The sequence below is a fragment of the Pseudophryne corroboree genome, chromosome 4, assembly GCF_028390025.1.
Source record: "Pseudophryne corroboree isolate aPseCor3 chromosome 4, aPseCor3.hap2, whole genome shotgun sequence".
Taxonomy (NCBI): Eukaryota; Metazoa; Chordata; class Amphibia; order Anura; family Myobatrachidae; genus Pseudophryne; species Pseudophryne corroboree.
In genome coordinates, this window is record NC_086447.1 from 902,230,533 (window position 1) to 902,257,802 (window position 27,270).

General features: G+C 48.6%; 1 protein-coding gene across 1 annotated transcript in view; it reads right to left on the reverse strand.

Moving 5' to 3' along the window:
* ALK (ALK receptor tyrosine kinase) overlaps positions 1-27,270 on the reverse strand; it is a 1,590,950-nt gene that overhangs the window by 245,462 nt on the left and 1,318,218 nt on the right. The window contains exons 7-8 of the mRNA XM_063919418.1: positions 21,272-21,379; positions 3,809-3,912 (exon numbers count right to left, since the gene is read on the reverse strand). Of these exons, the coding sequence (XP_063775488.1) occupies positions 3,809-3,912; positions 21,272-21,379 (212 nt within the window). The remainder of the gene's footprint in view (positions 1-3,808; positions 3,913-21,271; positions 21,380-27,270) is intronic.

Genomic DNA, 27,270 nt, shown 5'->3' on the forward strand with positions numbered 1-27,270 from the left:
TTATACACTGCAATTTAGATTTCAGTCTGAACACACCCCACCCAAATCTAACTCTCTCTGCACATGTTATATCTGCCCCCCGCAGTGCACATGGTTTTGCCCAACTGCTAAGAAAACTGCTGCTGCGATCAACTCTGAATTAGGCCCATGAACGGGTAAATTTACTAAGATGGGAGTTCTATTTAAGAATGGGATGTTGCCCATAGCAACCAATCAGATTCTACTTCTCATTTATCTAGCACCTTCTAAAATATAATACCTGGGATCTGTTTGGTTGCTATGGGCAACATCCCATCTTAAATAAAACTCCCATCTTAGTAAATTTACCCCGAAGAGACTGAGTCGACGCAAAAGCCATGCCGGCGTTATTGCAAGTTGGGGAATTTTGCACATGCGTCCATAAAATGTCACACGGCGCATGCAGTGCAGGGCCAACTGTGCCGCACAGACGCTGGAATATATTGGGCGCCCAAAGATATGCCATTTTACTGGTGGGTTATGAGAGTGTGGCAGGAGTGGCTTCTGGCGTAATCAGTACATGGGGGGGGGGGGGGGCATACATAGCTGGGGGTTGCTTCCAACTATGGTGATCCGAGCTGGGTCCTAAAACGCGGAATCAAATCATCTGCGACACCATTGGCTACTGCATGACCCATTGGGTCGTACAAGCCGGCCGCAGCAGATCCAACGAAGATGCCAGGAAATCACAGTCCAACAACAGAAATGGAGGCTGTCGCTGACCCCTCCCTGGCCCAAACGGCAGCAGTATGTCAGTCAGTGACAGTCGGATATCGCAGACCTGTACTGCACTTCTGCTGTATGGGGCCGGTGCATGCTGAAAGTACAGAACATAGGTCATTTTCTGCAGTGTCGGAGTGGAGCATGAAGGGCCCGCCGGGAATATGCAGTGGTAGGGGACCATCATTAGAGGTGTGGCCAGCCTCCGAAGGGGGTGTGGCCAGCCACCACAGCGGTTTGGCTAACCATTATAGAGTACCTGGCCTGGACTCCTTGATAATTTATATAGTAATTAATACTAGTGCATGCATGATAATGTGCCAGATTAATGACAGCAATGTACTGTAGAGAATACATCATAGTCCTGAGCAGTATAAGGTAACATATGTATAATATATAATTCAAGTGCACAGTCTAGAACCTGATCCCTAGAGGAGGAGGGCCCCCTAGGCAGTGGGGCCTACCGGTAGTTTCCCCTGTACCCCTGTGGGCCAGTCCGACCCTGATTTGCTGCTTGCGCCGCACTTCCTTCGGGACCTGCATTACTTCTATGTGTTGTACATGGGTAACAGAAATCTCTGTATCTGCTGTGTACTCCTGCCAAATTTCCAGTTTTGTGCCCATCAGACAGCGCTCCGTCGAAGGTAACAGGTGTCCCAGGAACTATAGGCACGTGGTAAGATTGGCGTTTCAACAACAGCCTCTCATTCTTCGGGAAGACATATTTACGTTGACTAAAAAATATCATCAAATCAGGCTCTTGCATTATCCTCTGCTCCTAATTATAGCATTGGTATAATGTGCCGTTTGTATTACTTTGAACAATATAATCCACTCGCACAGATCATTGCCAGACGCCACTATCTTACTTGTCATGTTTTTTTCCCAATCATTTCCATCATCGCCGTCGCTGCAGTTTGATCTCTCTGAAAACATCCAGTATAAATGATCTTGGTGCCTCGACGCCTTTCTCTAGAGGCCACCATAAGAAAATCGCTCACAATCAGCTATTAAACAGAGTGAATAAAAACTTAGCTTACTGGATCACAACGTTCAGATGAAAAAGATTTTGCAGCCTTGAGGAGCTCTGTGAGAGGGAAGATCTGAGGAGGGACGGGACTCGGCCCTCTGTGCCTGACACACTAAATTATAAATTTACCTCAGCTCAGCCGCTCATAAGCTAGCAACACCGTGTCAGGGACATTTCACAGGGGTGCAGGTAAATTGTATTATGCAGGATTGCAATGGAAGGACTTGGCCTCAGTGGCTGAGATTAATTATTAAACCCCTTTTTATTATGTCAGATCTTTTTGCTGCTGTGTTTTACACAACCAGTCGTACTGTAACCTTTATGTTATACATGGCAGTCACCCGTTTAGGGGCGAAATACAGGAGGCAATGGACGAAAATTGCCCCCTTGTGCAAGCCCTGAAAGGGGCACACTGACCTCCTCCATTGCTCCAGGATCTGCTTCGTGTGACCCAGAGCAGGAGAAAGCACTGCGCCATAGTCCTCCCGCTCCCTGGTGGTCATTCCGAGTTGTTCGCTCGCTAGCAGTTTTTAGCAGCCGTGCAAACGCTATGCCGCCGCCCACTGGGAGTGTATTTTAGCTTAGCAGAAGTGCGAACGAAAGGATCGCAGAGCGGCAGCAATTTTTTTTTGTGTGCAGTTTTACAGTAGCTTCAGAACTACTCAGCGCTTGCGATCACTTCAGACTGTTCAGTTCCTGTTTTGACGTCACAAAGACGCCCTGCGTTCGCCCAGCCACGCCTGCGTTTTTCCTGACACGTCTGCGTTTTTTTTAACAGTCCCTGAAAACGGTCAGCTGCCATCCAGAAATGCCCACTTCATGTCAATCACTCTGCGGCCAGCAGTGCGACTGAAATGCTTTGCTAGACCCTGTGTAAAACGACATCGTTCGTTGTAATAGTACGTCTCGCGTGCGCATTGTGCCGCATACGCAAGTGCAGAAGTGCCATTTTTTTGCCTCAATGCAGCTAGCGATCAACTCGGAATGACCACCCCTGTCTGAGTGCTGCTGGTGTAATGGCAGTGAATGCACCACCAGGCAGGGCACCTCCAACTGCAACCGGCACCTATGGGGAAAGACTTCCTCTTGAGTGCACACTCCCTTACCCCCCGCCCCTCACCCTAATCTCCCCTCCTAGCAACAGCAGCGCAGGGGGAACAAGCAGCCACACAGGGGAACCTTGTTACCAGATGACCCGGGCTCCAGGTAATTTTGTGACACCATCTTCCCCCAACCTTCGGCACCCTTGAGAGAGTGAGTGTGTCTGGGAGCTGCTGGGATGGGGTATTGGTATTGTACAGTAGGGAGGGGGAACCATTGTACAATATCGTACCTATAATGCTGAGCTCCTGGTGGAAGAAGCTATTTGTTAGGGAGGCGGTGAAGGAATGCAGAGCTCTGGCTTCTGGCTGTACTGTGTGTGACATTCCCCTGGTCCCTACTTGTCATACACTACACACATATAGCTGAGGCCCTGCTGACAGCTGGGGCTATAATTACCTCTGCACGCTTCTGTTGATGAGCGCAAGCTACTGGGCAGACACAAACTTCTGCCTCCCAGCTGCCTGGCCCCTACCTGGAATAACAAGCACCAGCTGGTGTATCGGGGAGAGAGCAGGGTAACATACAGGTGAGGGGGGGGGATATATTTTCTCTTTAAAGCAAATATCCCCTCAACGGTTCATATTCATATTGCCCAAATAACAATCTGATGATTTCCAATCATTGCCATGCACTTCTTACTTGAAAAAATGACATTGAAACTTGCCAGATTCTCTGCATCTGAGAAGTGGACGCAATGTGACTTTGCGTTACTGCCACTGCCGCAGCCGGTGGATTTTATTTTTGCACTGTGGGAGGAAACCCATACACACTCCACACAGTTAGGGCCCTAATCGGGAATTGACCTTAAGAGTTCAGTCCTGTGAGGCAGTAATGCTAACCACTACACCACCATGCTGCCCATAAAGATAAATGATGCAAACGTCCATCAGTATCAGTGCGTGGAAAGGATACTGGACAGTGCATGACCCGACTTACCTCACAGGTGGAGTTCTTCAGGGGTGACGGGTACAGAACGTTGGTCATTATGGAGCTTTGAGACACGGACGAGCGCCTGGTGTTCAGAATCAGCACCGAGTCTCCTGAATAAGCAAGAACACAAAATGATTAAAGCAGAATGGTGACTTGTAGGCTGGCCTGAAATCGGTATCTGGTCTTTAGGTCGACCACACTTCGGTCGACACTGTCTAGATCGACCACTATTGGTTGACATGGTTTCTATGTCGACTGGGACTCTAGGTCGACATGTTCTAGGTCGACATGACAAAAGGTCAACATGAGTTTTTAAAAAAATTGTCTTTAATTTTTTAAACTTTTTCATGCTTTACGATCCACGTGGACAGCAATTGGGAACGGTAACCTGTACCGAGCGCAGCGGGGCACCTTGCCCGAATCATGGCGAGCGAAGCGAGGGGACACGGTGCACTAATTGGGGTTCCCGGTCACTGAACGGAGAAAACGACACCAAGAAAAGTGAAAAAACTCATGTCGACCTTATGTCATGTTGATCTAGAACATGTCGACCTAGAGTCCCTGTCAACTTAGAAAACATGTCGACCTACTTACTGTCGACCAATAGTGGTCGACCTAGACACTGTCAACCTAAGTGTGGTCGATCTTACATACCACACCCCCTGAAATCACACTATATACAACAGAAAAAAGTGCTGTGATCCTTAGGCGTTCTATAGGCAAAGCCATCTGTTGTCTGTGGGGCACAAACTCCGGAAAGAATTGCTTTCCAGAGTTTGATACATATGGGGATTGCGGCAAATCTCCAAAAACTGCAGTTTTCGGAGGTTTGAGCGCATTTAACTGTTTAGTACATCCCACCCTGGGATTATTATTACACGCAGGGTCCCAAAACAATGGCTGGTCACAGGAGAATGCGCTCTCTCAGCAGTACTAACAGTTTGGATGCTTCACCAAGAACTATTTAAACTAACAGAGGGGGCAGTGAACCAAATAGGAATAAAGCAATCTGCTCCCCCAACACAGAGGTTTTGTTTCTGCAGGCAAAGGGAATAGGAAGCATATCCACAGCAACAGAAGATAACGCAGATCAAAACCAAATACATTTAGGCACAGAGAAGAACATAGCTAGGAACAGAAAAAGCACAAACAAAACTCTAAAAGCTATGTGTGCAAATGCTAGGAGCTTAGGAAATAAAATCCCAGAGTTAATTGCAATAATGAGAAGGGATGATCTAGATATTGTGGCAATTACAGAGTCATGGTGCAATGAAAATCATGACTGGGACATAGCTATACCGGGATATACTTTATTTAGGAAGGACAGAATTGGAAAAATCGGAGGGGTAGCAATGTATGTTAAAAAAAATAGGATTTTAATACCTACCGGTAAATCCTTTTCTCTTAGTCCCTAGAGGATGCTGGGGATGCTTCAAGAACCATGGGGTATAGACGGGATCCGCAGGAGACATGGGCACACTATAAGACTTTGAATGGGTGTGAACTGGCTCCTCCCTCTATGCCCCTCCTCCAGACTCCAGTTAGATTCTGTGCCCAGTGAGACTGGATGCACACTGAGGAGCTCTCCAGAGTTTCTCAGAAAAAGACTTTTGTTAGGTTTATTATTTTCAGGGAGACCTGCTGGCAACAGGCTACCTGCATCGTGGGACTGAGGGGAGAGAAGCAGACCTACTTCTCTGAGTTCAAAGGTTCTGCTTCTTAGGCTACTGGACACCATTAGCTCTCAAGAGGATTCTATCACTTGGTGCGCCTAGCTGCTTGTTCCCGGAGCCGCGCAGTCACCCCCCTCACAGAGCCCAGGGAGACGGACATTTCGAGGAAAAGGATTTATTTCATGATTTTAAACTAATGTGAGATACATACCAGCTCACACCTCCAACACGCTACAACACGTACACCATGGCATTCAACAAACAATGCATGCAACAGCATGACCAACAACAGTCACAGATTGACTGAACTCAATGCAACATGAGCGTAACTATAACCAAACTGCAGATACAGCCCGCACTGGGACGGGCGCCCAGCATCCTCTACGGACTAAAAGAAAAGGATTTACCAGTAGGTATTAAATTCCTATTTTCTCATACGTCCTAGAGGATGCTGGGGATGCTTCAAGAACCATGGGGTTTATGCTGAATCGTATTACAAAACCAGCGCGCAATAGTCTGCTTAGAAGCAGGAGCCCCAATCTTGTTGGAGCCTACTGGACAAACAGATCCTCTGTTTTCCTAATCTGAGCCGTTCTGGCGACATAGCTCTTCAAAGCTCTGACCACATCGAGAGACTTTGAATCCGCCAAGGCATCAGTAGCCACTGGCACCACAATAAGCTGGTTCACGTGAAATTAAGAAACCACTTTCGGTAGAAATTGCTGACGAGTTCTCAACTCCGCTCTATCAGCATGGAAAATTAAATATGGGCTTTTGTGAGACAAAGCCGCCAACTGAGACACTCGCCTTGCGGACGCCAAGGCCAACAACATGACTACTTTCCAAGTAAGGAATTTTAACTCAACCTTGCGCAAAGGTTCAAACCAATGCAATTGCAGGAACTGCAACACCACTTTAAGATCCCACGGTGCCACAGGAGGCAAAAATGGAGGTTGGATGTGTAGCACACCTTTAACGAAGGTCTGAACTTCTGGAAGGGAGGCCAATTCTTTTTGAAAAAAGATCGACAAGGCCGAAATCTGTACCTTAATAGAGCCTAACTTTAGGCCCGCATCCACACCTGCTTGTAGAAAATGGAGCAAAAGCCCCAGGTGAAATTCTTCCATAGGAGCCTTCTTGGATTCACACCAAGACACATATTTTCTCCAAATATGGTGGTAATGCTTAGCCGTTACTTCTTTTCTAACCTGGAGAAGTGTGGGAATTACTTCACTGGGAATACCCTTTCGGGCTAGGATTTGGCGTTCAACCGCCACGCGGTCAAACACAGTCGCGGTAAGTCTTGATACACGCACGGCCCCTGTTGCAACAGGTCCTCCCGAAGAGGCAGAGGCCAGGGATCTTCTATGAGCAACTCCTGAAGATCTGGATACCAGGCCCTTCTTGGCCAATCCAGAACAATCGCCTGAACCCTTGTTCTTGTTATAATTTTTATCACCTTTGGAATGAGTGGAAGTGGAGGGAACACATATACCGACGGAAACACCCACGGTGTCACTAGGGCGTCCACCGCTATCGCTTGAGGGTCCCTTGACCTGGAACAATATCTCTGAAGTTTCTTGTTGAGGCGGGACGCCATCATGTCTACTTGAGGAACTCCCCAACGACTTGTCACTTCTGCAAATACCTCTTGATGAAGACCCCACTCTCCTGGATGGAGATCGTGTCTGCTGAGGAAGTCTGCTTCCCAGTTGTCCTCTCCTGGAATGAAGACTGCTGACAGAGCGCTGGCATGTCTTTCCGCCCAGCGAAGAATTTTCGTGGCCTCGGCCATCGCCGCTCTGCTCCTTGTTCCGCCTTGGCGGTTTATGTACGCCACTGCTGTCACGTTGTCTGACTGAATCAAGACAGGCAGACCTCGAAGCAGATGTTCTGCTTGCAGGATGCTGTTGTAAATGGCCCTTAATTCCAGAATGTTTATGTGTAGACAAGCTTCCTGGCTTGACCACTTTCCCTGAAAGTTTCTCCCCTGTGTGACTGCTCCCCAGCCTCGGAGGCTTGCATCTGTGGTCACCAGGATCCAACCCTGAATCCCGAACCTGCGTCCCTCCAGAAGGTGAAAACTGTGCAGCCACCACAGAAGGGAGATTCTGGTCCTGGGAGATAGAATTATTTTCCAGTGCATGTCCAGGTGAGACCCGGACCACTTGTCCAACAGGTCCCACTGAAACACCCTGGCATGGAACCTGCCATACGGAATGGCCTCGTAGGCCGCCACCATCTTCCCCAGCAATCGAGTGCATTGAAGAACTGACACCTTTGCTGGTTTCAGAATCTGTTTTACCATTATCTGTATTTCCAGAGCTTTTTCCACTGGAAGAAAAACTTTCTGCAATTCTGTATCCAGAATCATACCCAGGAACGACAGCCGTGTCGTCGGATCCAACTATGATTTTGGCAAATTTAGGAGCCAACCATGTTGTTGTAGAATCGTCAGTGAAAGGGCAACATTTTTCAGCAATTGCTCCTTGGATCTCGCCTTTATGAGGAGATTGTCCAAGTACGGGATAGAGAACCATCATTTCCGCCATTACTTTGGTGAAAATCCTTGGAGCCGTGTACAGACCAAACGGCAACGTCTGAAATTGGTAATGACAATCCTGAACAGCAAATCTCAGGTAAGCCTGAAGTGGAGGATATATGGGGACATGCAAGTATGCATCCTTTATGTCGACCGACACCATAAAATCCCCCCTCCTCCAGACTGGAGATCACTGCTCGGAGAGATTCCATCTTGAATTTGAATTTTTTTAGAAAGAAATTGAGGGATTCAGTGATCGCGCTGAGCCGAAAAAAAAAGTGTGTCCCAGGGACCCCTCACTTTTAAAAATTGGGGTCCTACCTGTCCTTTTCTGGGTCCCATCGGAATGAAGGCTCTTATTAATCGTATTAATGATTCAAATATAAAAACACACAGACTTGATTTGGACACTAAAAAGTGTTGCAAGGGGGAGAAGGGGGGGTTGAAAATGCTGCTGCGCTGTGTAGCATACAGGACACCCTGCACCAGAGCTGTAGCTAGACACTTTGGTGCCCTCCTGCAGAAAGTGAATAGGTGCTCCCCCTCCCATTCTCCAAAGCATGGAAGCAAGAACTGCGCGCCGAAGGCACGCTGCTAAAAATCAGGGGCGTGGCTTCATGGGGAAGGGGCGTGACCACATAATAGTGCCCGTGCACATTGCGCCAGGTAGAGCACGTCATACACATTGCGCCACGCAGAGCACGTCATACACATTGCGCCAGGCAGAGCACGTCATACACATTGCGCCAGGCAGAGCACATCATACACTTTTGCGCCAGGCAGAGCACGTTATACACTTTGCGCCAGGAAGAGCACGTCATACACTTTGCGCCAGGCAGAGCACGTTATACACTTTGCGCCAGGTAAAGCACTGGTCTGGATGGGAAGGGGGCAGCGAGATGGTGGTGGGATGCAGGATCACTAAGAGGCCCTACACACTGGTCGATCTGACTGAAAGATACAAACGATCTCGTTCATTAATGAACGCGATAAAGTTCATATCTTTCAAGGTGGAGGCACAAGCGATGAACGATGCGCGGCCCCGCGCTCGTTCATCGCTGGTGCCCCTTCCCTTGTGCATGCAGGCCAATATGGACGATCTCGTCCATATTTGCCTGCACTTCTATGGAGCCGGGTGACGGAGGGAGTGAAGGAACTTCACTCCCCTGTCACTGCCTCCCACCGCTGGGTCGCCCGTCGGCTGTATCCGCCGTCGGGCAGCTCGGCGTGGATCGTTAAATGTGTAGGACCCTTAAGCAGTAGAAGGGAGTACACTGGAATGAATGAGGAGGCACTGTAATGGGACTGGCTGGTGGGGTTCTTGCTGAGGGGGCAGTGAGATGGGGGCAGGGGGCTGGTTGGGGGAGGGGAGACTGGGATGAGGGAGTCCATGAGATGGTGGTGGACACTGGGTTGTATGGGGGGACACTATGAATGGGGAGGCACTGAGCAGGGTGGGAAGGTGGCAGTGAGATAGGGGTGTGACACTGGGTTGGGGGGATCAGTGTGTCTGGACTGATTGGGGGTTCTAGATGGGAGGGCAGTGAGATGGCACAGTGGACTAGATGGGGAGGGAAGGGGGAAATGCTCTGCTGGCAGGGTCAGTAATGCTGGGGGACACTGGACTGGAGAAGGGGCAGACACTGTGAAGGGAGCATTGGCATGGTGCTGTTTCTGCCTGGCCCTGCACACTGGCTCCAGCACCGCACACTCCTTCCCCACTGTCCCAGCGCCCTACCTGCATCCTCAATTTCTACACTGCAGAGAGCTGTCCCCTGGTGGCGGGTCCGGCAAACTTCATCACTGCCGAGAAATGTCACCCGGCGGCGGCTCCGGCTCTGACACAGACTCCGGCTCTCTCGAACCTCCTCCCTCCCCAGAGAGCCGCGCTGCGGCTTCCCGTGGTCGGCGGCATGATTGTGCACTCCCTCGCTCCTCACAGCGGTAGCGTGGTACTCTCTGCGTCCTCCCGCCCAGCAGCCGCCTGACGCGCACGTCTGACAAGTAACGTCAGAGCAAGCGCCAGAGTGCATCCCAACGGAGCGCGTCCCCGGGGACCCTCCCATTATTAAAAAGTGAGTCCTCATCCTCCGTTTTGGGGTAAAATACGCGCTATAGCGCGTTTTTGCGAACACTGGGATTTTAGGTTCAGAATCAGTCTGACTGAGCCATCCGGCTTCGGGACCACGAACAGGCTCGAATAAAAGCCTTCCCCCTGTTGTGACAATTACTTGATTTTGACACTTTAGTATCGTAGCGCTTACTACCTCCCTTTCTAGAAGAGAAGCTGGCAAGGCCGATTTGAAAAATCGGTGAGGGGGCACGTCTTGAAACTCTAACCTGTATCCTTGGGTTACTATTTCTACTATCCAAGGATACAGGTCCGAGTGCACCCAGACCTGACTGAAGAGTTTGAGACGTGCCCCCACCGGTGCAGACTCACGCAGAGGAGCCCCAGCGTCATGCGGTGGATTTGGTAGAAGCCGGAGAGGACTTCTGCTCCTGGGAACTTGCCACAGGCTGTGACCTTTTCCCCTTCCTCTTCCCCTCACAGCAAGGAAGGAGGACCCACGTCCTTTTTTGAATTTATTGGGCCGAAAGGACTGCATCTGATAGTGAGTCGATTTCTTCTGCTGTGCAAAACATAAGGTAAAAATGAAGACTTACCCGCGGTAGCCGTAAACACCAGGTCAGTGAGGCCGTCACCAAAAAAGACCCTACCGTTAAACGGTAGAGACTCCATCGCCTTCTTAGAGTCAGCGTCAGCATTCCATTGATGAATCCACAATGCTCGCCTTGCTGAGACCGCCATGGCATTGGCCCTTGATCCCAAAAGGCCAATATCCCTTACAGCTTCTTTTAAATATGCTGCAGCGTCCCTGATATGACCCAGAGTCAAAAGCACACTATCCCTGTCCAGGGTATCTATCTCAGATGACAAGTTATCTGCCCACTTTTCTATAGCGCTACTCACCCATGCCGAAGCAACGGCAGGCCTGAGCAGCGAACCTGTAGTGACATAAATGGATTTTAGTGTATTTTCCTGCTTACGATCCGCAGGATCTTTTAGGGCTGCCGTGTCAGGAGACGGAAGCGCCACCTTTTTGGATAGACGCGATAAAGCTTTGTCTATCGTGGGGGTTGACTCCCACCTTTCCCTGTCCCCAGAGGGGAACGGATATGCCACTGGAATTCTTTTGGGAACCTGTATCTTCTTGTCAGGATTTTCCCAAGCCTTTTCAAAAATGCGTTAAGTTCATGAGAGGGAGGAAACGTTACCTTAGGTTTCTTTCCTTTAAACATACAGACCCTTGTATCAGGAACAGCAGGGTTCTCTGTTATATGCAACACTTCTTTTATCGCCACAATCATGTACTGAATACTCTTAGCCAGTTTTGGATTTAATCTGGCATCACTATAGTCGACACTGGAATCAGAGTCCGTGTCGGTATCTGTATCATCTATCTGGGTAAGTGCACGTTTCTGTGACCCCGAGGGGGTCTAAGCTTGTGACAAAGTATCCTCCATGGATTTCCTCCATGTCTGGTTCTTAGACTCAGATTTATCAAATCTCGTAGTCAACCGAGTCACATTTGCATTTAAAACACTCAAGATAATTACCCAATCATCCGTCGGCGGTGCCGACACGGCCACTCTCACAGTATTTTCTGTCCCCACTCCAGCCTCCTCCTGGGAAGAGCACTCAGCCTCAGACATGTCGACACACACGTACCGACACCCACAACCACACTGGGGCTATAGGAGACAGACCCACAACAAAGCCTGTAAGAGAGACACAGAGGGAGTTCTGCCAGCTCACAACCCAGCGCCTATTCCGGTACTGAAGCGAGTAAAAAGACTGCCCAGACCTGTTAGCGCTTTATATATATATATATCAATTAGCACCAAATCACTTGTGCCACCCCCCCCCCCCCCCCCCCCCCGTTTTGCACCCTGTTACTTGTACAGCTATGTGGAGGTCAGGGCCAGCGTCTCTGCAGCTTCTGTGAAGAGAAAATGGTGCTGGTCAGAGCTGTGTGGGCTAGGCCCCGCCCACTACATGGCGCACTTCAGTCCCGCTTAAATTTATATTTATAATGGTGGTACCGTGCGGTACCTCAAACGCTGTCTTCTGCCATCACTGAAGTCTTCTGATCTTCTCATACTCACCCAGCTTCTGTCTTCTGGCTCTGTGAGGGCGGTGAAGGCGCGGCACCGGGAACGAGCAGCTAGGCGCACCAAGTGATCGAACCCTCTTGAGCTAATGGTGTCCAGTAGCCTAAGAAGCAGAACCTTTGAACTCAGAGAAGTAGGTCTGCTTCTCTCCCCTCAGTCCCACGATGCAGGGAGCCTGTTGCCAGCATGTCTCCCTGAAAATAATACACCTAACAAAAGTATTTTTCTGAGAAACGCTGGAGAGCTCCTCAGTGTGCATCCAGTCTCACTGGGCACAGACTCTAACTGGAGTCTGGAGGAGGGGCTTAGAGGGAGGACCCAGTTCACACCCATTCAAAGTCTTATAGTGTGCCCATGTCTCCCGTGGATCCAGTCTATACCCCATGGTTCTTGAAGCATCCCCAGCATCCTCTAGGACGTATGAGAATGCATAAATACTACCTTAATACAAAGTATTGAAGAAAAAACTGAGGCCCTTTGGGTGACCATAGAAACAGGGGATAAGTCGATTATTCATATTGGCGTGATATACAGGCCACCAGGTCAGGAAAAGGAACTTGACAAGAACCTATTGCAGGACATAACTAAAATGGCATTAAAAGGAGCGGTAATAATCATGGGAGAATTTAATCTTCCTGATGTAAACTGGGAGGTGTCTGTTGCTAGTTCCACTAGAAGTAGGGACATTTTAAATTCCCTGCAGGGAGCCACCAATTGGTGAGGGAACCCACTTGGAAATACGCAATATTAGACTTAATACTAACAAATGGAGACAGAATATCGGACGTAAAAGTGGGTGAAAACCTGGGATCCAGTGATCATCAAGCAGTATGGTTCAGCATTAAGACAGAGACTGACTCGTCCCATACAAAAACAAAGGTGTTGGATTTTAGGAAGGCTGATTTTGTAGGGATGGGAAAATGTGTAAGCGATTCTTTGGCAGAGTGGAGGAACTTGGAAACAGTGCAGGAGAGGTGGGAAACATTCAAATGTGCAATATTGAAGGCAACAGACCTTTGTATCAAAACTGTTAGGAAAAACACAAGGAAAAGGAAGCCAGTGTGGTTTGCAAAAGAAGTAGCAAATATTGTGAGAGCAAAAAAGATGGCTTTTAGGAAATATAAGCAGACACAAAATAATGAAGACAAAAATATATATCTTGTTAGACAGAAGGAGACAAAGAAGGTAATCAGATGTGCAAAGGCACAAGCTGAGGAGAAAATGGCCCAGTCAGTGGGTAAAGGAGGCAAAACTTTTTTAAGGTATATAAGCGAAAGGAGAAAAACAAAAGGCAGAATAATAAAACTAAAGACAGACACTGAGAGTCTTGTTGAGGGAGACAATGTAATAGCAGATCATCTTATTGATTATTTTTGCTCAGTATTCACTACTGAAAGGGGAAGAGGCCACAGTTAAGTTGCAGGGATATTCAGGAAAATGAAACAAGTACATTTACAGAGGAAAAGGTCCTAACAGAACTCTCAAAGCTGATAGTGGACAAATCTATGGGGCCAGATGGGATACATCCAAGGATACTAAAAGAACTTAAAGAGGTGCTGGTAGCATCATTGACAGAATTATTCAACCAGTCATCAGCTACAGGATTAATTCCAGAGGACTGAAAAAGAGCAAATGTAGTCCCACTGCACAAAAGTGGAAGCAAGGAAGAGGCAAACAACTACAGACCAGTGAGTCTTACATCAGTAGTAGGGAAATTGATGGAAACACTCTTAAAAGAAAGAGTTATAGATTATCTCAAATCCGGCAATTTACAGGATCCCAAACAGCATGGATTCACTGGGGGGAGATCATGTCAAACAAATCTTATTGACTTTTTGACTGTGTGACTAAAGTGATGGATAATGGTGGAGCCATGGATATAGCTTATCTAGACTTTAGTAAGGCTTTTGACACTGTTCCACATCGCAGACTGCTAAATAAACTTGAAAGCTTGGGATTGGATACTAGGATTAGTGAATGGATAAGATCTTGGATGAAGGATAGAAAACAGAGAGTTGTGGTAAATGGAGTGCATTCACAGGAGGGAAATGTTACCAGTGGAGTACCCCAGGGATCTGTACTTGGACCAGTACTTTTTAATATCCTCATTGGTGACATTGCAAATGGCATTAAAGGGAAAGTATGCAGTTTTGCAGATGACACAAAGGTATGCAACAGGGTAGACACACCAGGCGGGGTAAAACAAATGACTGAGGATCTAGGTAGACTAGAGAAATGGTCAAGAGTGCGGCAATTACAGTTTAATACCAAAAAATGCAAAATCATGCACTTGGGTCTCAAAAATCCAAAGGCTAAATATAGGATTAATGGCACTATACTGGAAACTACTGAGGAGGAAAGGGATCTAGGAGTCACTATTTCAGGTGACTTAAAGGCAGGTAAGCAATGTAACAAGGCAATGAGGAAGGCTAGTCAGATGCTTGGCTGCACTGGGAGAGGAATCAGCAGCAGAAAGAAAGAAGTAATGCTGCCACTGTATAGGTCATTGGTACGGCCTCATCTAGAATACTGTGTTCAGTTCTGGAGGCCATATCTTCAGAAGGATATTAATACATTAGAGACTGTACTGAGAGGGCAACTAAAATGGTGCATGGCCTACATCACACAACATACCCAGAAAGACTAAGAAATCTCAATATGAATAGTTTGGAACAGAGAAGGGAAAGGGGGGGACATGATAGAAACTTTCACATATATCAAGGGTTTTAACAAAGTCCAGGAGGGAAACATTCACCAAATGAAGAGAAGCAATAGGACACAAGGACATGCACTGAGACTGGAGGGGGGAAGGTTCAGGGGAAATTTGAGGAAAAATTACTTTACAGAAAGAGTAGTGGACAAGTGGAATAGCCTCTCATCAGAGCTGGTAGAGGCTAAGACAGTAGAGCAATTTAAACATGCATGGGATAGACATAAGGATATCCTTACAAAGAAATTAGGATCAAACAAGGTTAGAGATTAAAAAAAAAAAAAAAAAAAAGGGGCAGATTAGATGGGCCAAGTGGTTTATATCTGCCGTTAAATTCTATGTTTCTATGTTACATAACCTTGGTATGGTTCTCCCAAATTCTAGTTACTCCTCTGAATTTTTGTATTCTATGTTTGATGCATTTGTACATTCATTATAATAAGAATTTACTTACCGATAATTCTATTTCTCATAGTCCGTAGTGGATGCTGGGGACTCCGTAAGGACCATGGGGAATAGCGGCTCCGCAGGAGACTGGGCACATCTAAAGAAAGCTTTAGGACTATCTGGTGTGCACTGGCTCCTCCCCCTATGACCCTCCTCCAAGCCTCAGTTAGGATACTGTGCCCGGACGAGCGTACACAATAAGGAAGGATTTTGAATCCCGGGTAAGACTCATACCAGCCACACCAATCACACCGTATAACCTGTGATCTGAACCCAGTTAACAGCATGATAACAGAGGAGCCTCTGAAAGATGGCTCACAACAATAATAACCCGATTTTTGTAACAATAACTATGTACAAGTATTGCAGACAATCCGCACTTGGGATGGGCGCCCAGCATCCACTACGGACTATGAGAAATAGAATTATCGGTAAGTAAATTCTTATTTTCTCTAACGTCCTAAGTGGATGCTGGGGACTCCGTAAGGACCATGGGGATTATACCAAAGCTCCCAAACGGGCGGGAGAGTGCGGATGACTCTGCAGCACCAAATGAGAGAACTCCAGGTCCTCCTCAGCCAGGATATCAATTTTGTAGAATTTTACAAACGTATTTGCTCCTGACCAAGTAGCTGCTCGGCAAAGTTGTAAAGCCGAGACCCCTCGGGCAGCCGCCCAAGATGAGCCCACCTTCCTTGTGGAGTGGGCATTTACAGATTTTTGGCTGTGGCAGGCCTGCCACAGAATGTGCAAGCTGAATTGTACTACAAATCAAACGAGCAATAGTCTGCTTAGAAGCAGGAGCACCCAGCTTGTTGGGTGCATACAGGATAAACAGCGAGTCAGATTTCCTGACTCCAGCCGTCCTGGAAACATATATTTTCAGGGCACTGACAACGTCTAGCAACTTGGAGGCCTCCAAGTCCCTAGTAGCCGCAGGCACCACCAATAGGTTGGTTCAGGTGAAACGCTGAAACCACCTTGGGGAGAAACTGAGGACGAGTCGTCAATTCCGCCCTGTCCGAATGGAAAATCAGATAAGGGCTTTTTCAGGATAAAGCTGCCCATTCTGACACGCGCCTGGCCCAGGCCAGGGCCAAAAGCATGACCACTTTTCATGTGAGATATTTTAACTCCACAGATTTAAGTGGTTCAGACCAATGTGACTTTTGGAACCCAAAACTACATTGAGATCCCAAAGTGCCACTGGAGGCACAAAAGGAGGCTGTATATGCAGTACCCCTTTTACAAACGTCTGAACTTCAGGGACTGAAGCTAGTTCTTTTTTGGAAGAAAATTGACAGGGCCGAAATTTGAACCTTAATGGACCCCAATTTCAGGCCCATAGACACTCCTGTTTGCAGGAAATGTAGGAATCGACCAAGTTGAATTTCCTCCGTCGGGCCTTACTGGCCTCGCACCACGCAACATATTTTCGCCAATTGCGGTGATAATGTTTTTGCGGTTACATCCTTCCTGGCTTTGATCAGGATAGGGATGACTTCATCCGGAATGCCTTTTTTCCTTCAGGATCCGGCGTTCAACCGCCATGCCGTCAAACGCAGCCGCGGTAAGTCTTGGAACAGACAGGGTCCTTGCTGGAGCAGGTCCCTTCTTAGAGGTAGAGGCCACGGATCTTCCGTGAGCATCTCTTGAAGTTCCGGTTACCAAGTTCTTCTTGGCCAATCCGGAACCACGAATATAGAGCTTACTCCTCTCCATCTTATCAATCTCAGTACCTTGGGTATGAGAGGCAGAGGAGGGAACACATACCCTGACTGGTACACCCACGGTGTTACCAGAGCGTCTACAGCTTATTGCCTGAGGGTCCCTGGACCTGGCGCAATACCTGTCGAGTTTTTAATCATGTGGGAGACTTCTGGGTGAAGTCCCCACTCTCCCGGGTGGAGGTCGTGCTGAGGAAGTCTGCTTCCCAGTTGTCCACTCCCGGAATGAATACTGCTGACAGTGCTATCACATGATTTTCCGCCCAGCGAAGAATCCTTGCAGCTTCTGCCATTGCCCTCCTGCTTCTTGTGCCACCCTGTCTGTTTACGTGGGTGACTGCCGTGATGTTGTCCGACTGGATCAACACCGGCTGACCTTGAAGCAGAGGTCTTGCTAAGCTTAGAGCATTGTAAATGTCCCTTAGCTTCAGGATATTTATGTGAAGTGATGTCTCCAGGCTTGACCATAAGCCCTGGATATTCCTTCCCTGTGTGACTGCTCCCCAGCCTCGCAGGCTGGCATCCGTGGTCACCAGGACCCAGTCCTGAATGCCTAATCTGCGGCCCTCTAGAAGATGAGCACTCTGCAACCACCACAGGAGGGACACCCTTGTCCTTGGTGACAGGGTTATCCGCTGATGCATCTGAAGATGCGACCCGGACCATTTGTCCAGCAGGTCCCACTGGTGCGTGGAATCTGTCGAATGGGATTGCTTCGTAGGAAGCCACCATTTTACCCAGAACCCTTGTGCATTGATGCACTGAGACTTGGCTCGGTTTTAGGAGGTTCCTGACTAGCTCGGATAACTCCCTGGCTTTCTCCTCCGGGAGAAACACCTTTTTCTGGACTGTGTCCAGGATCATCCCTAGGAACAGAAGACACGTCGTCGGAACCAGGTGCGATTTTGGAATATTGAGAATCCAATCGTGCTGCCGCAACACTACCTGAGATAGTGCTACACCGACCTCCAACTGTTCCCTGGATCTTACCCTTATCAGGGAATTGTCCAAGTAAGGGATAACTAAAATTCACTTCCTTCGAAGGAATATCATCATTTCGGCCATTACCTTGGTAAAGACCCGGGGTGCCGTGGACCATCCATACGGCAGCGTCTGAACTGATAGTGACAGTTCTGTACCATAAACCTGAGGTACCCTTGGTGAGAAGGGTAAATTTTGACATGAAGGTAAGCATCCTTGATGTCCCGAGACATCATGTAGTCCCCTTCTTCCAGGTTCGCAATCACTGCTCTGAGTGACTCAATCTTGAATTTGAACCTCTGTATGTAAGTGTTCAAAGATTTTAGATTTAGAATCGGTCTCACCGAGCCGTCCGGCTTCGGTACCACAACAGTGTGGAATAATACCCCGTTCCCTGTTGCAGGAGGGGTATCTTGATTATCACCTGCTGGGAATACAGCTTGTGAATGGCTTCCAAAACTGTCTCCCTGTCAGAAGGAGACATCGGTAAAGCCGACTTTAGGAAACGGCGAGGGGGAGACGTCTCGAATTCTAATTTGTACCCCTGAGATATCACCTGAAGGATCCAGGGGTCTACTTGCGAGTGAGCCCACTGCGCGCTGAAATTCATTGAGACGGGCCCCCCCACCGTGCCTGATTCTGCTTGTAAAGCCCCAGCGTGTACTGAGGGCTTGGCAGAAGCGGGAGAGGGTTTCTGTTCCTGGGAACTGGCTGATTTCTGCAGCCTTTTTCCTCTCCCTCTGTCACGGGGCAGAAATGAGGAACCTTGTCCACGAAAAGACTGCGCCTGATAATACGGCGTCTTCTCATGTTGAGAGGCGACCTGGGGTACAAACGTGGAATTCCCAGCTGTTGCCGTGGCCACCAGGTCTGAAAGACCGACCCCAAATAACTCCTCCCCTTAATAAAGCAATACTTCCAAATGCCGTTTGGAATACGCATCACCTGACCACTGACGTGTCCATAACCCTCTACTGGTAGAAATGGACAACGCGCTTAGACTTGATGCCAGTCGGCAAATATTCCGCTGTGCATCACGCATATATTGAAATGCATATTTTAAATGCTCTATAGGCAAAAATATACTGTCCCTATCTAGGGTATCAATATTTTCAGTCAGGGAATCCGACCACGCCAACCCAGCACTGCACATCCAGGCTGAGGCGATTGCTGGTCGCAGTATAACACCAGTATGTGTGTAAATACCTTTTAGGATACCCTCCTGCTTTCTATCAGCAGGATCCTTAAGGGCGGCCATCTCAGGCGAAGGTAGAGCCCTTACAAGCGTGTGAGCGCTTTATCCACCCTAGGGGGTGTTTCCCAACGCACCCTAACCTCTGGCGGGAAAGGATATAATGCCAATAACATTTTAGAAATTATCAGTTGTTATCGGGGGAAACCCACGCATCATCACACACCTCATTTAATTTCTCAGATTCAGGAAAACTACAGGTAGTTTTTCCTCACCGAACATAATACCCCTTTTTTGGTGGTACTCGTATTATCAGAAATGTGTAAAACATTTTTAATTGCCTCAATCATGTAACGTGTGGCCCTACTGGAAGTCACATTCGTCTCTTCACCGTCGACACTGGAGTCAGTATCCGTGTCGGCGTCTATATCTGCCATCTGAGGTAACGGGCGCTTTAGAGCCCCTGACGGCCTATGAGACGTCTGGACAGGCACAAGCTGAGTAGCCGGCTGTCTCATGTCAACCACTGTCTTTTATACAGAGCTGACACTGTCACGTAATTCCTTCCAACAGTTCATCCACTCAGGTGTCGACCCCCTAGGGGGTGACATCACTATTACAGGCAATCTGCTCCGTCTCCACATCATTTTTCTCCTCATACATGTCGACACAAAAGTACCGACATACAGCACACACACAGGGAATGCTCTGATAGAGGACAGGACCCCACTAGCCCTTTGGGGAGACAGAGGGAGAGTTTGCCAGCACACACCAGAGCGCTATATATATACAGGGATAACCTTATGGTTGGTTCTATATCGGAGGGGCTGAAGGGACCTTGTGACGTATTGAGGGGAGGGGCTATGTCACCAGGGGGAGGAGCTACGGGCGAACAGGGTACCCGAAAAGTACGCTCGCCGCGCTTCGGGCACGGTGGCTCGCTCCGCTCCGCTTCGCTCACCACCTAATTACTAAAGGTAATAGTTGGTGGCGTGGATAGTAGAGGAACTATCCCGCTGGCCTAGCTCCTCCCCCTTGCGTCATAACTCCTCCCCCTTACGGAAAAGGTCCCTTAGCCCACTTGATTCTAGCATCTACCATAACCTTATATAAGTGTTTTTCCCCTTATAGCTGCTGTATAGTTAATACTGCGCCTAATTAGTGCCCCCTCTCTTTTTTTTAACCCTTTCTGTAGTGTAGTGACTGCAGGGGAGAGACAGGGAGCTTCCCTCCAACGGAGCTGTGAGGGAAAATGGCGCCAGTGTGCTGAGGAGATAGGCTCCGCCCCTTTTTCGCGGACTTTTCTCCTGCTTTTTTATGGATTCTGGCAGGGGTTAAATGCATCCATATAGCCCAGGAGCTATATGTGATGCATTTTTTTGCCATCCAAGGTGTTTTTATTGCGTCTCAGGGCGCCCCCCCACAGCGCCCTGCACCCTCAGTGACCGGAGTGTGAAGTGTGCTGAGAGCAATGGCGCACAGCTGCAGTGCTGTGCGCTACCTTGTTGAAGACAGGACGTCTTCTGCCGCCGATTTTCCGGACCTCTTCTGCCTTCTGGCTCTGTAAGGGGGCCGGCGGCGCGGCTCTGGGACCCATCCAAGCTGGGCCTGTGATCGTCCCTCTGGAGCTAATGTCCAGTAGCCTAAGAAGCCCAATCCACTCTGCACGCAGGTGAGTTCGCTTCTTCTCCCCTTAGTCCCTCGATGCAGTGAGCCTGTTGCCAGCAGGTCTCACTGAAAATAAAAAACCTAATCTAAAACTTTCACTAAGAAGCTCACCCCTAGTGTGCACCCTTCTCGTTCGGGCACAGAGATCTAACTGAGGCTTGGAGGAGGGTCATAGGGGGAGGAGCCAGTGCACACCAGATAGTCCTAAAGCTTTCTTTAGATGTGCCCAGTCTCCTGCGGAGCCGCTATTCCCCATGGTCCTTACGGAGTCCCCAGCATCCACTTAGGACGTTAGAGAAAGGTTTTTGTGTAGCTACTGTTATATTTCATTCTGTAACACAGTTACTGCTTACCCTTAGCGCCCCCCAGAGTCCCAATCTTCCACTGTGACGTCTTGGGATCCAGCGTCCATCCACAGTTGCCATCTTCAAACATGCAATAAAATCCCGGAGGTAAGTTTCCTATAAAGACAAAGGAGAGAGTATAATATGTCTGTTTACTATGCTGCCAGTGACGTTTCAGGAGGAGAGTAATGAATATCAGATTATGGGGGTTTTCCACCTTTGGCTTACTGACTTGCACACTGCTGTCCTTTAACTTTTACTAATTGAAATGTGGGTTGCTTTTCAGCCAGACATTTATATAATCATTCAGAGTTGCATTGATACAAAGCTGGTCTGCGAATATGGGACCTGATTCAAAGATGGATTCTATAGGGCAGTGCCTTTGTATTCAGCGGCTGTATTAAAATATTCAACAGCGTATCAAATAAAACAACACCCACTGCCTGGTTCTCTGAAACCCTGAGGGCTGGTTTGGGGAATCGGGAATATGTTTAAAAATCCCAATTCACCAGTTCCAACCGAAAACGGTCGAGATTGGCAAATCGGACATTTCTAACATGTTTCATTTCCATGATTCCCCAATGGATCACTGATCATCGCCGGCTGTCGATTGGCGGATACGGTCGTCAGATCGGCGGTGTGACAGATCGTGACCACTGATGTACTTTTTGAAGGTCATTACTCATACGTATTACCCATTATTACAGTGAAGGTGCATCCAAGGACACACGCAGATCTGCAAACATCGGAGATGTACGTAAATATCACATTTATATTATGTACATCCCTGAATCAGGCCCACTGATGCACACAGCGCAGGGGAATGACCAGAGATACGTTGTATGGTAAATAAACATCACGACCAATGTAATAAATTATTATCTTTTCCAGGTGGAAAGCTATAATTGCCACATGGTTCAAAAGCTGCATAGAGAAGACGCTTAATTAAATGTGACCTTACTAGGATGTAGCGTGTTCAGAAATGTCGCATAATTAGACAGACGTCTTATTTTATGAGAGTGTTTGTTTTCATGCAATTAATAAACACTGATATTAATTATATCAATTATTCATGTGGACCTGTGAAGCAATTTACTAAGCACGTGATGGATAAGGATTATCATGAAATGTATGTGGTAACCGTATAACACGTGAATAAATTGTGCTTAGAATCAGCTATTCTGTTAAATGGAAGGGAGGCGGTCAACATCCCGCCGGACGGGTTCCCGGCGGTCGAAATACCGACGCCGGAATCCCGACCACCACAATCCCGACATATTCTCCCTCCGTGGGTGTCCACAACACCCATAGAGGGAGAATATAATAGTGTACCGAGCGTAGCGAGGCACCGTGCCCGCAGCGTGGCGAGCGAAGCGAGCCCGCAAGGTGCTGCGTTCCGCTCGCCACCCCTGTCGGGATTGTGCGGTCGGGATTCCGGCGTCGGTATTTCGACCGCCGGGATCCCGTCCAGCGGGATTACGTACTGATCCCAAATGGAAGTCACATTGAGTCGTTAATTCAATATTGGCATAGGAAGCTTCATCATATCCTATTCTCATATTCTGTTATACATCTCGGAGACTTTATGTGTGCTTTGTAGGGCTGACTATCTTAGTGAATAAGGGGAACATTTACTAAGCAGTGATAAGAGCGGAGATGTGAGCCAATGGAGAAGTTAACCATGGCAACCAATCAGCACTGAAGTAACATCTATAATTTGCATACTATAGAATGATACAGAGCTACTGATTGGTTGATGGGGCCACTTCTCCACTGGCTCACTTCTCCGCTCTTATCACTGCTTAGTAAATGTCCCCCTAAATGCTGCAAACAGCTTTGTTCTGGAAAATCACAACACAAGGTGATAACTGCAGAATTGACTCTGCTCTCTGCACCTCGGGGGTAATTCCAAGTTGATCGCAGCAGGAACTTTGTTAGCAGTTGGGCAAAACCATGTGCACTGCAGGGGAGGCAGATATAACATGTGCAGAGAGAGTTAGATTTGGATGGGGTGAGTTCAATCTGCAATCTAAATTGCAGTATAAAAATAAAGCAGCCTGTATTTACCCTGCACAGAAACAAAATAACCCACCCAAATCTAACTCTCTCTGCACATGTTATATCTGCCTCCCCTGCAGTGCACATAGTTTTGCCCAATTGCTATAAAAAATCCTGCTGCGATCAACTTGGAATTACCCCCCTCAGTCTGACGCAGCAGTGTCTGTGTATTATGCCCTTATTGCATATGTAACTTTCTGCTATTGGTGTTCTAAGCCCTTCCCTGGCATATAGCCATGTCTCTGAATGTACAAGGACTGAGCACACTTTCAGTGTCTTTAGACACTCAAATACCGCTTGGTGTGTCTTTGGTCGCAAGGGTGGAACTACAGGCGGTACAGCAGGTGCATTGCACTGGGACCCAGAGCGAAAAAGGGGCCTGCAGCCGGCGGCATTGTCCGCTGTACTAATAATGAATAAGATTGCCTCATTACAGTACTGTACAGAGCTGGGCCTGTAACAGCCACAAGATGTACACTGTCGCCAGTGAGACCTCCTCCACCAGCCCGACTGCTCACTATCCCAATGGTCGGCATGCCGACCAACAGGGACTATTTCCACTCGTGGGTGTCCACGACACTCAGAGTGGGAATAGAACCCGTGCAGGTCGCCACCGAGCCCGCAAGGGGCTTGCTGCACTCGCCCCTCGCCGCCAGGATCCCGGCGTCGGTATGCTGCCGGGATCCCGGCGTCGGTAAGCTGACCGGCGGTCTCCTGACCGCCGGTCAGCCGTACTACGCCCGACCAAAGGACAGGAGGTGAGTGTGCTAGTGTGGCCTGGGAGGGAGGTGTCCGTGAGTGCTGTAAGGCAGTGCAGTGAACTATGAGGGGAACAGTGAATTATGAGGGGGCAGTGAGTACTGTGAAGGTGTAGTGATTATTGTGAGGGGGGCAGTGAGTGCTGTGAGGGGGTAGTGAGTGCTGTTAGGGGGTAGTGAGTGCTGTGAGGGTGCAGAGTGCTGTGAGGGGGCAGTGAGTGCTGTGAGGGAGTACAGTGATTACTGTGAGGGGCAGTAAGTGATGTAAGGGGGTAGTGAGTGCTGTGAGGGGACAGAGAGTGCTGTGATGGAGTACAGAGAGTGCTGTGAGAGGGCAGTGAGTGCTGTGAGGAAGTACAATGAGTACTGTGAGGGAGTATAGTGAGTGCTGTGAGAGGGCAGTGAGTGCTGTGAGGGAGTACAGTGAGTGCTGTGACAAGACAGTGAGTGCTGTGAGGGAGTATAGTGAGTGCTGTGAGAGGGCAGTGAGTGTTGTGAGGGAGTACAGTGAGTGCTGTGACAAGACAGTGAGTGCTGTGAGGGAGTACAGCGAGTGCTGTGACAGGGCAGTGCGTGTTGTGACGGAGTACAGTGCATTGGCATTTCTATAATGGGTGCGGTGCACATGGGTCCCTGGGTCCAGGGGGGCCCACACCGCACCCATTGCACCCATTTTAATACTTACCTTTCCGGAGGCCAAAATGGTAATCAAATTGGTCTCCGGATCATAGCGGGCACCATATTTCCAGAGACCTGCACATGCGCAATAGACTCCGGCACAGTGCCGGAGTCTACAGCGCCGTGCAGAGGAGGGGGCCCACCCGGAGGGGCACACGGGCCCCCTCCTCTGTAGAAACACCCCTGGTACAGTGAGTACTGTGACAGCACAGTGAGTGCTATGAGGGGACAGTGAGTACTGTGAGGGGGTAGTGAGTACTGTGACAGGGCAGTGAGTGCTGTGAGGGGGCAGTGAGTGCTGTGAGGGAGTACAGTGAGTACTGTGACAGGACAGTGAGTGCTGTGAGGAAGTACAGTGAGTACTGTGACAAGGACAGTGAGTGCTGTGAGGCAGTACAGTGAGTACTGTGACAGGACAGTGAGTGCTGTGAGGAAGTACAGTGAGTAATGTGACAGGGCAGTGAGTACTGTAACAGGACAGTGAGTACTGTGAGGGAGTACAGTGAGTACTGTGACAGGACAGTGAGTGCTGTGAGGAAGTACAGTGGGTAATGTGACAGGGCAGTGAGTACTGTGACAGGACAGTGAGTGCTGTGAGGGAGTACAGTGAGTACTGTGACAGGACAGTGAGTGCTGTGAGGAAGTACAGTGGGTAATGTGACAGGACAGTGAGTGCTGTGAGGGAGTACAGTGAGTGCTGTGAGGGAGTATAGTGAGTGCTGTGAGGGAGTACAGTGAGTACTGTGACAGGGCAGTGAGTACTGTGAGGGGGCAGTAAGTGCTGTGAGGGAGTGCAGTGAGTGCTGTGATGGGGCAGTGAGTGCTGTGAGGGAGTACAGTGAGTGCTGTGAGGGAGTATAGTGAGTGCTGTGACAGGACAGTGAGTGCTGTGAGGGAGTACAGTGAGTACTGTGACAGGACAGTGAGCGTTGTGCGGGAGTACAGTGAGCACTGTGACAGGGCAGTGAGTACTGTGAGGGGGCAGTAAGTGCTGTGAGGGAGTGCAGTGAGTGCTGTGAGGGGGCAGTGAGTGCTGTGAGGGAGTACAGTGAGTGCTGTGAGGGGGCAGTGAGTGCTGTGAGGGAGTACAGTGAGTGCTGTGAAGAAGTACAGTAAGTGCTGTGAGGGAGTGCAGTGAGTGCTGCGAGGGGGCAGTGAGAGCTGTGAGGGAGTACAGTGAGTGCTGTGAGGGGGCAGTGAGTGCTGTGAGGGAGTACAGTGAGTGCTGTGAAGAAGTACAGTAAGTGCTGTGAGGGAGTACAGTGAGTGCTGTGAGGGGGCAGTGAGTGCTGTGAAGAAGTACAGTGAGTACTGTGAGGGGGCAGTAAGTGCTGTGAGGGAGTGCAGTGAGTGCTGTGAGGGAGTGCAGTGAGTGCTGTGAGGGGGCAGTGAGTGCTGTGAGGGAGTACAGTGAGTACTGTGAAGGGGCAGTGAGTGCTGTGAGGGAGTACAGTGAGTGCTGTGAAGGGGCAGTGAGTGCTGTGATGGAGTACAGTGAGTACTGTGACAGGGCAGTGAGTGCTGTGAGGGAGTACAGTGAGTACAGTGAGGGGACAGTGAGTGCAGTGAGTACTGTACAGTGAGCTATTAGGGGGCAGTGTTAGAGGGGAGGGCGCTCCTACACTGTCTCCTCCTCTCTCTATATAGCAGTGACCCCGGCAGGAAGATGTCCTTATTGTTGCGTGACCTGGTGCATGCCTCGGTGTTACAGCGTCACAGTACTGCACGGACTTAGCGCCTCCGCTGAGACACATGTTACTTGTATGACCGCTGCCATACCATCACCAGTGACCACCTCTGTTTCTCTGCACCACTGTGTGCACTGCCGCTACCAATACCCTGCATACCTGCGTGGATGTCAGCCTACGCTCCTGTTTTATGACGTGCTCATTTTATGAATAGAGTGCTGCGGCAACGCAACCGGCAACCGGAATCTGGTCACTAGTTTAAAATAAACACTCACCCTGTTCTGTATACTCAATATATAATAACTCTCTGAAATCCTAGGAACAAGTCCTGTTTAAATATCTTTAGATTCATTTTACTCTTACTAGGGTATTCAATTATCCGCAAATTCGCGGCAATTTTTCGACCTATTCAATTCCAAATGGGTTTCACGTGAAAATTCTTGCAGTGAAAAGTGCAGGTGAAAATGGGGAAATCAGCCTGTACCCCAAAAAATGCTAAACTAACATAGGAAAACAGAAGAGAAGTGTGTTAGAGATCACATTAGAGAGTTTTTGGGGACTTAAATTGTGTGAAATGGCTGTTATATGCATTTTTTTAAAAATGCAAAAAAAATGATAGAAAGCAATTTTTTTTGAGCAAAATAAATGCTCTCATTAAATTTGGGGTACATAAAAATGGGTATAAGTATATATTTGGGTCATTTTAGGGTACTTTAAAAAAAAGTGGAAACAGACCGATTACTCCCATCTGCAAGCCTAAAAAGACCTGTCCCACTCATAAAGCACCCCAATATACCTGTCCCATACCTTGAACCCCAATTTCCAT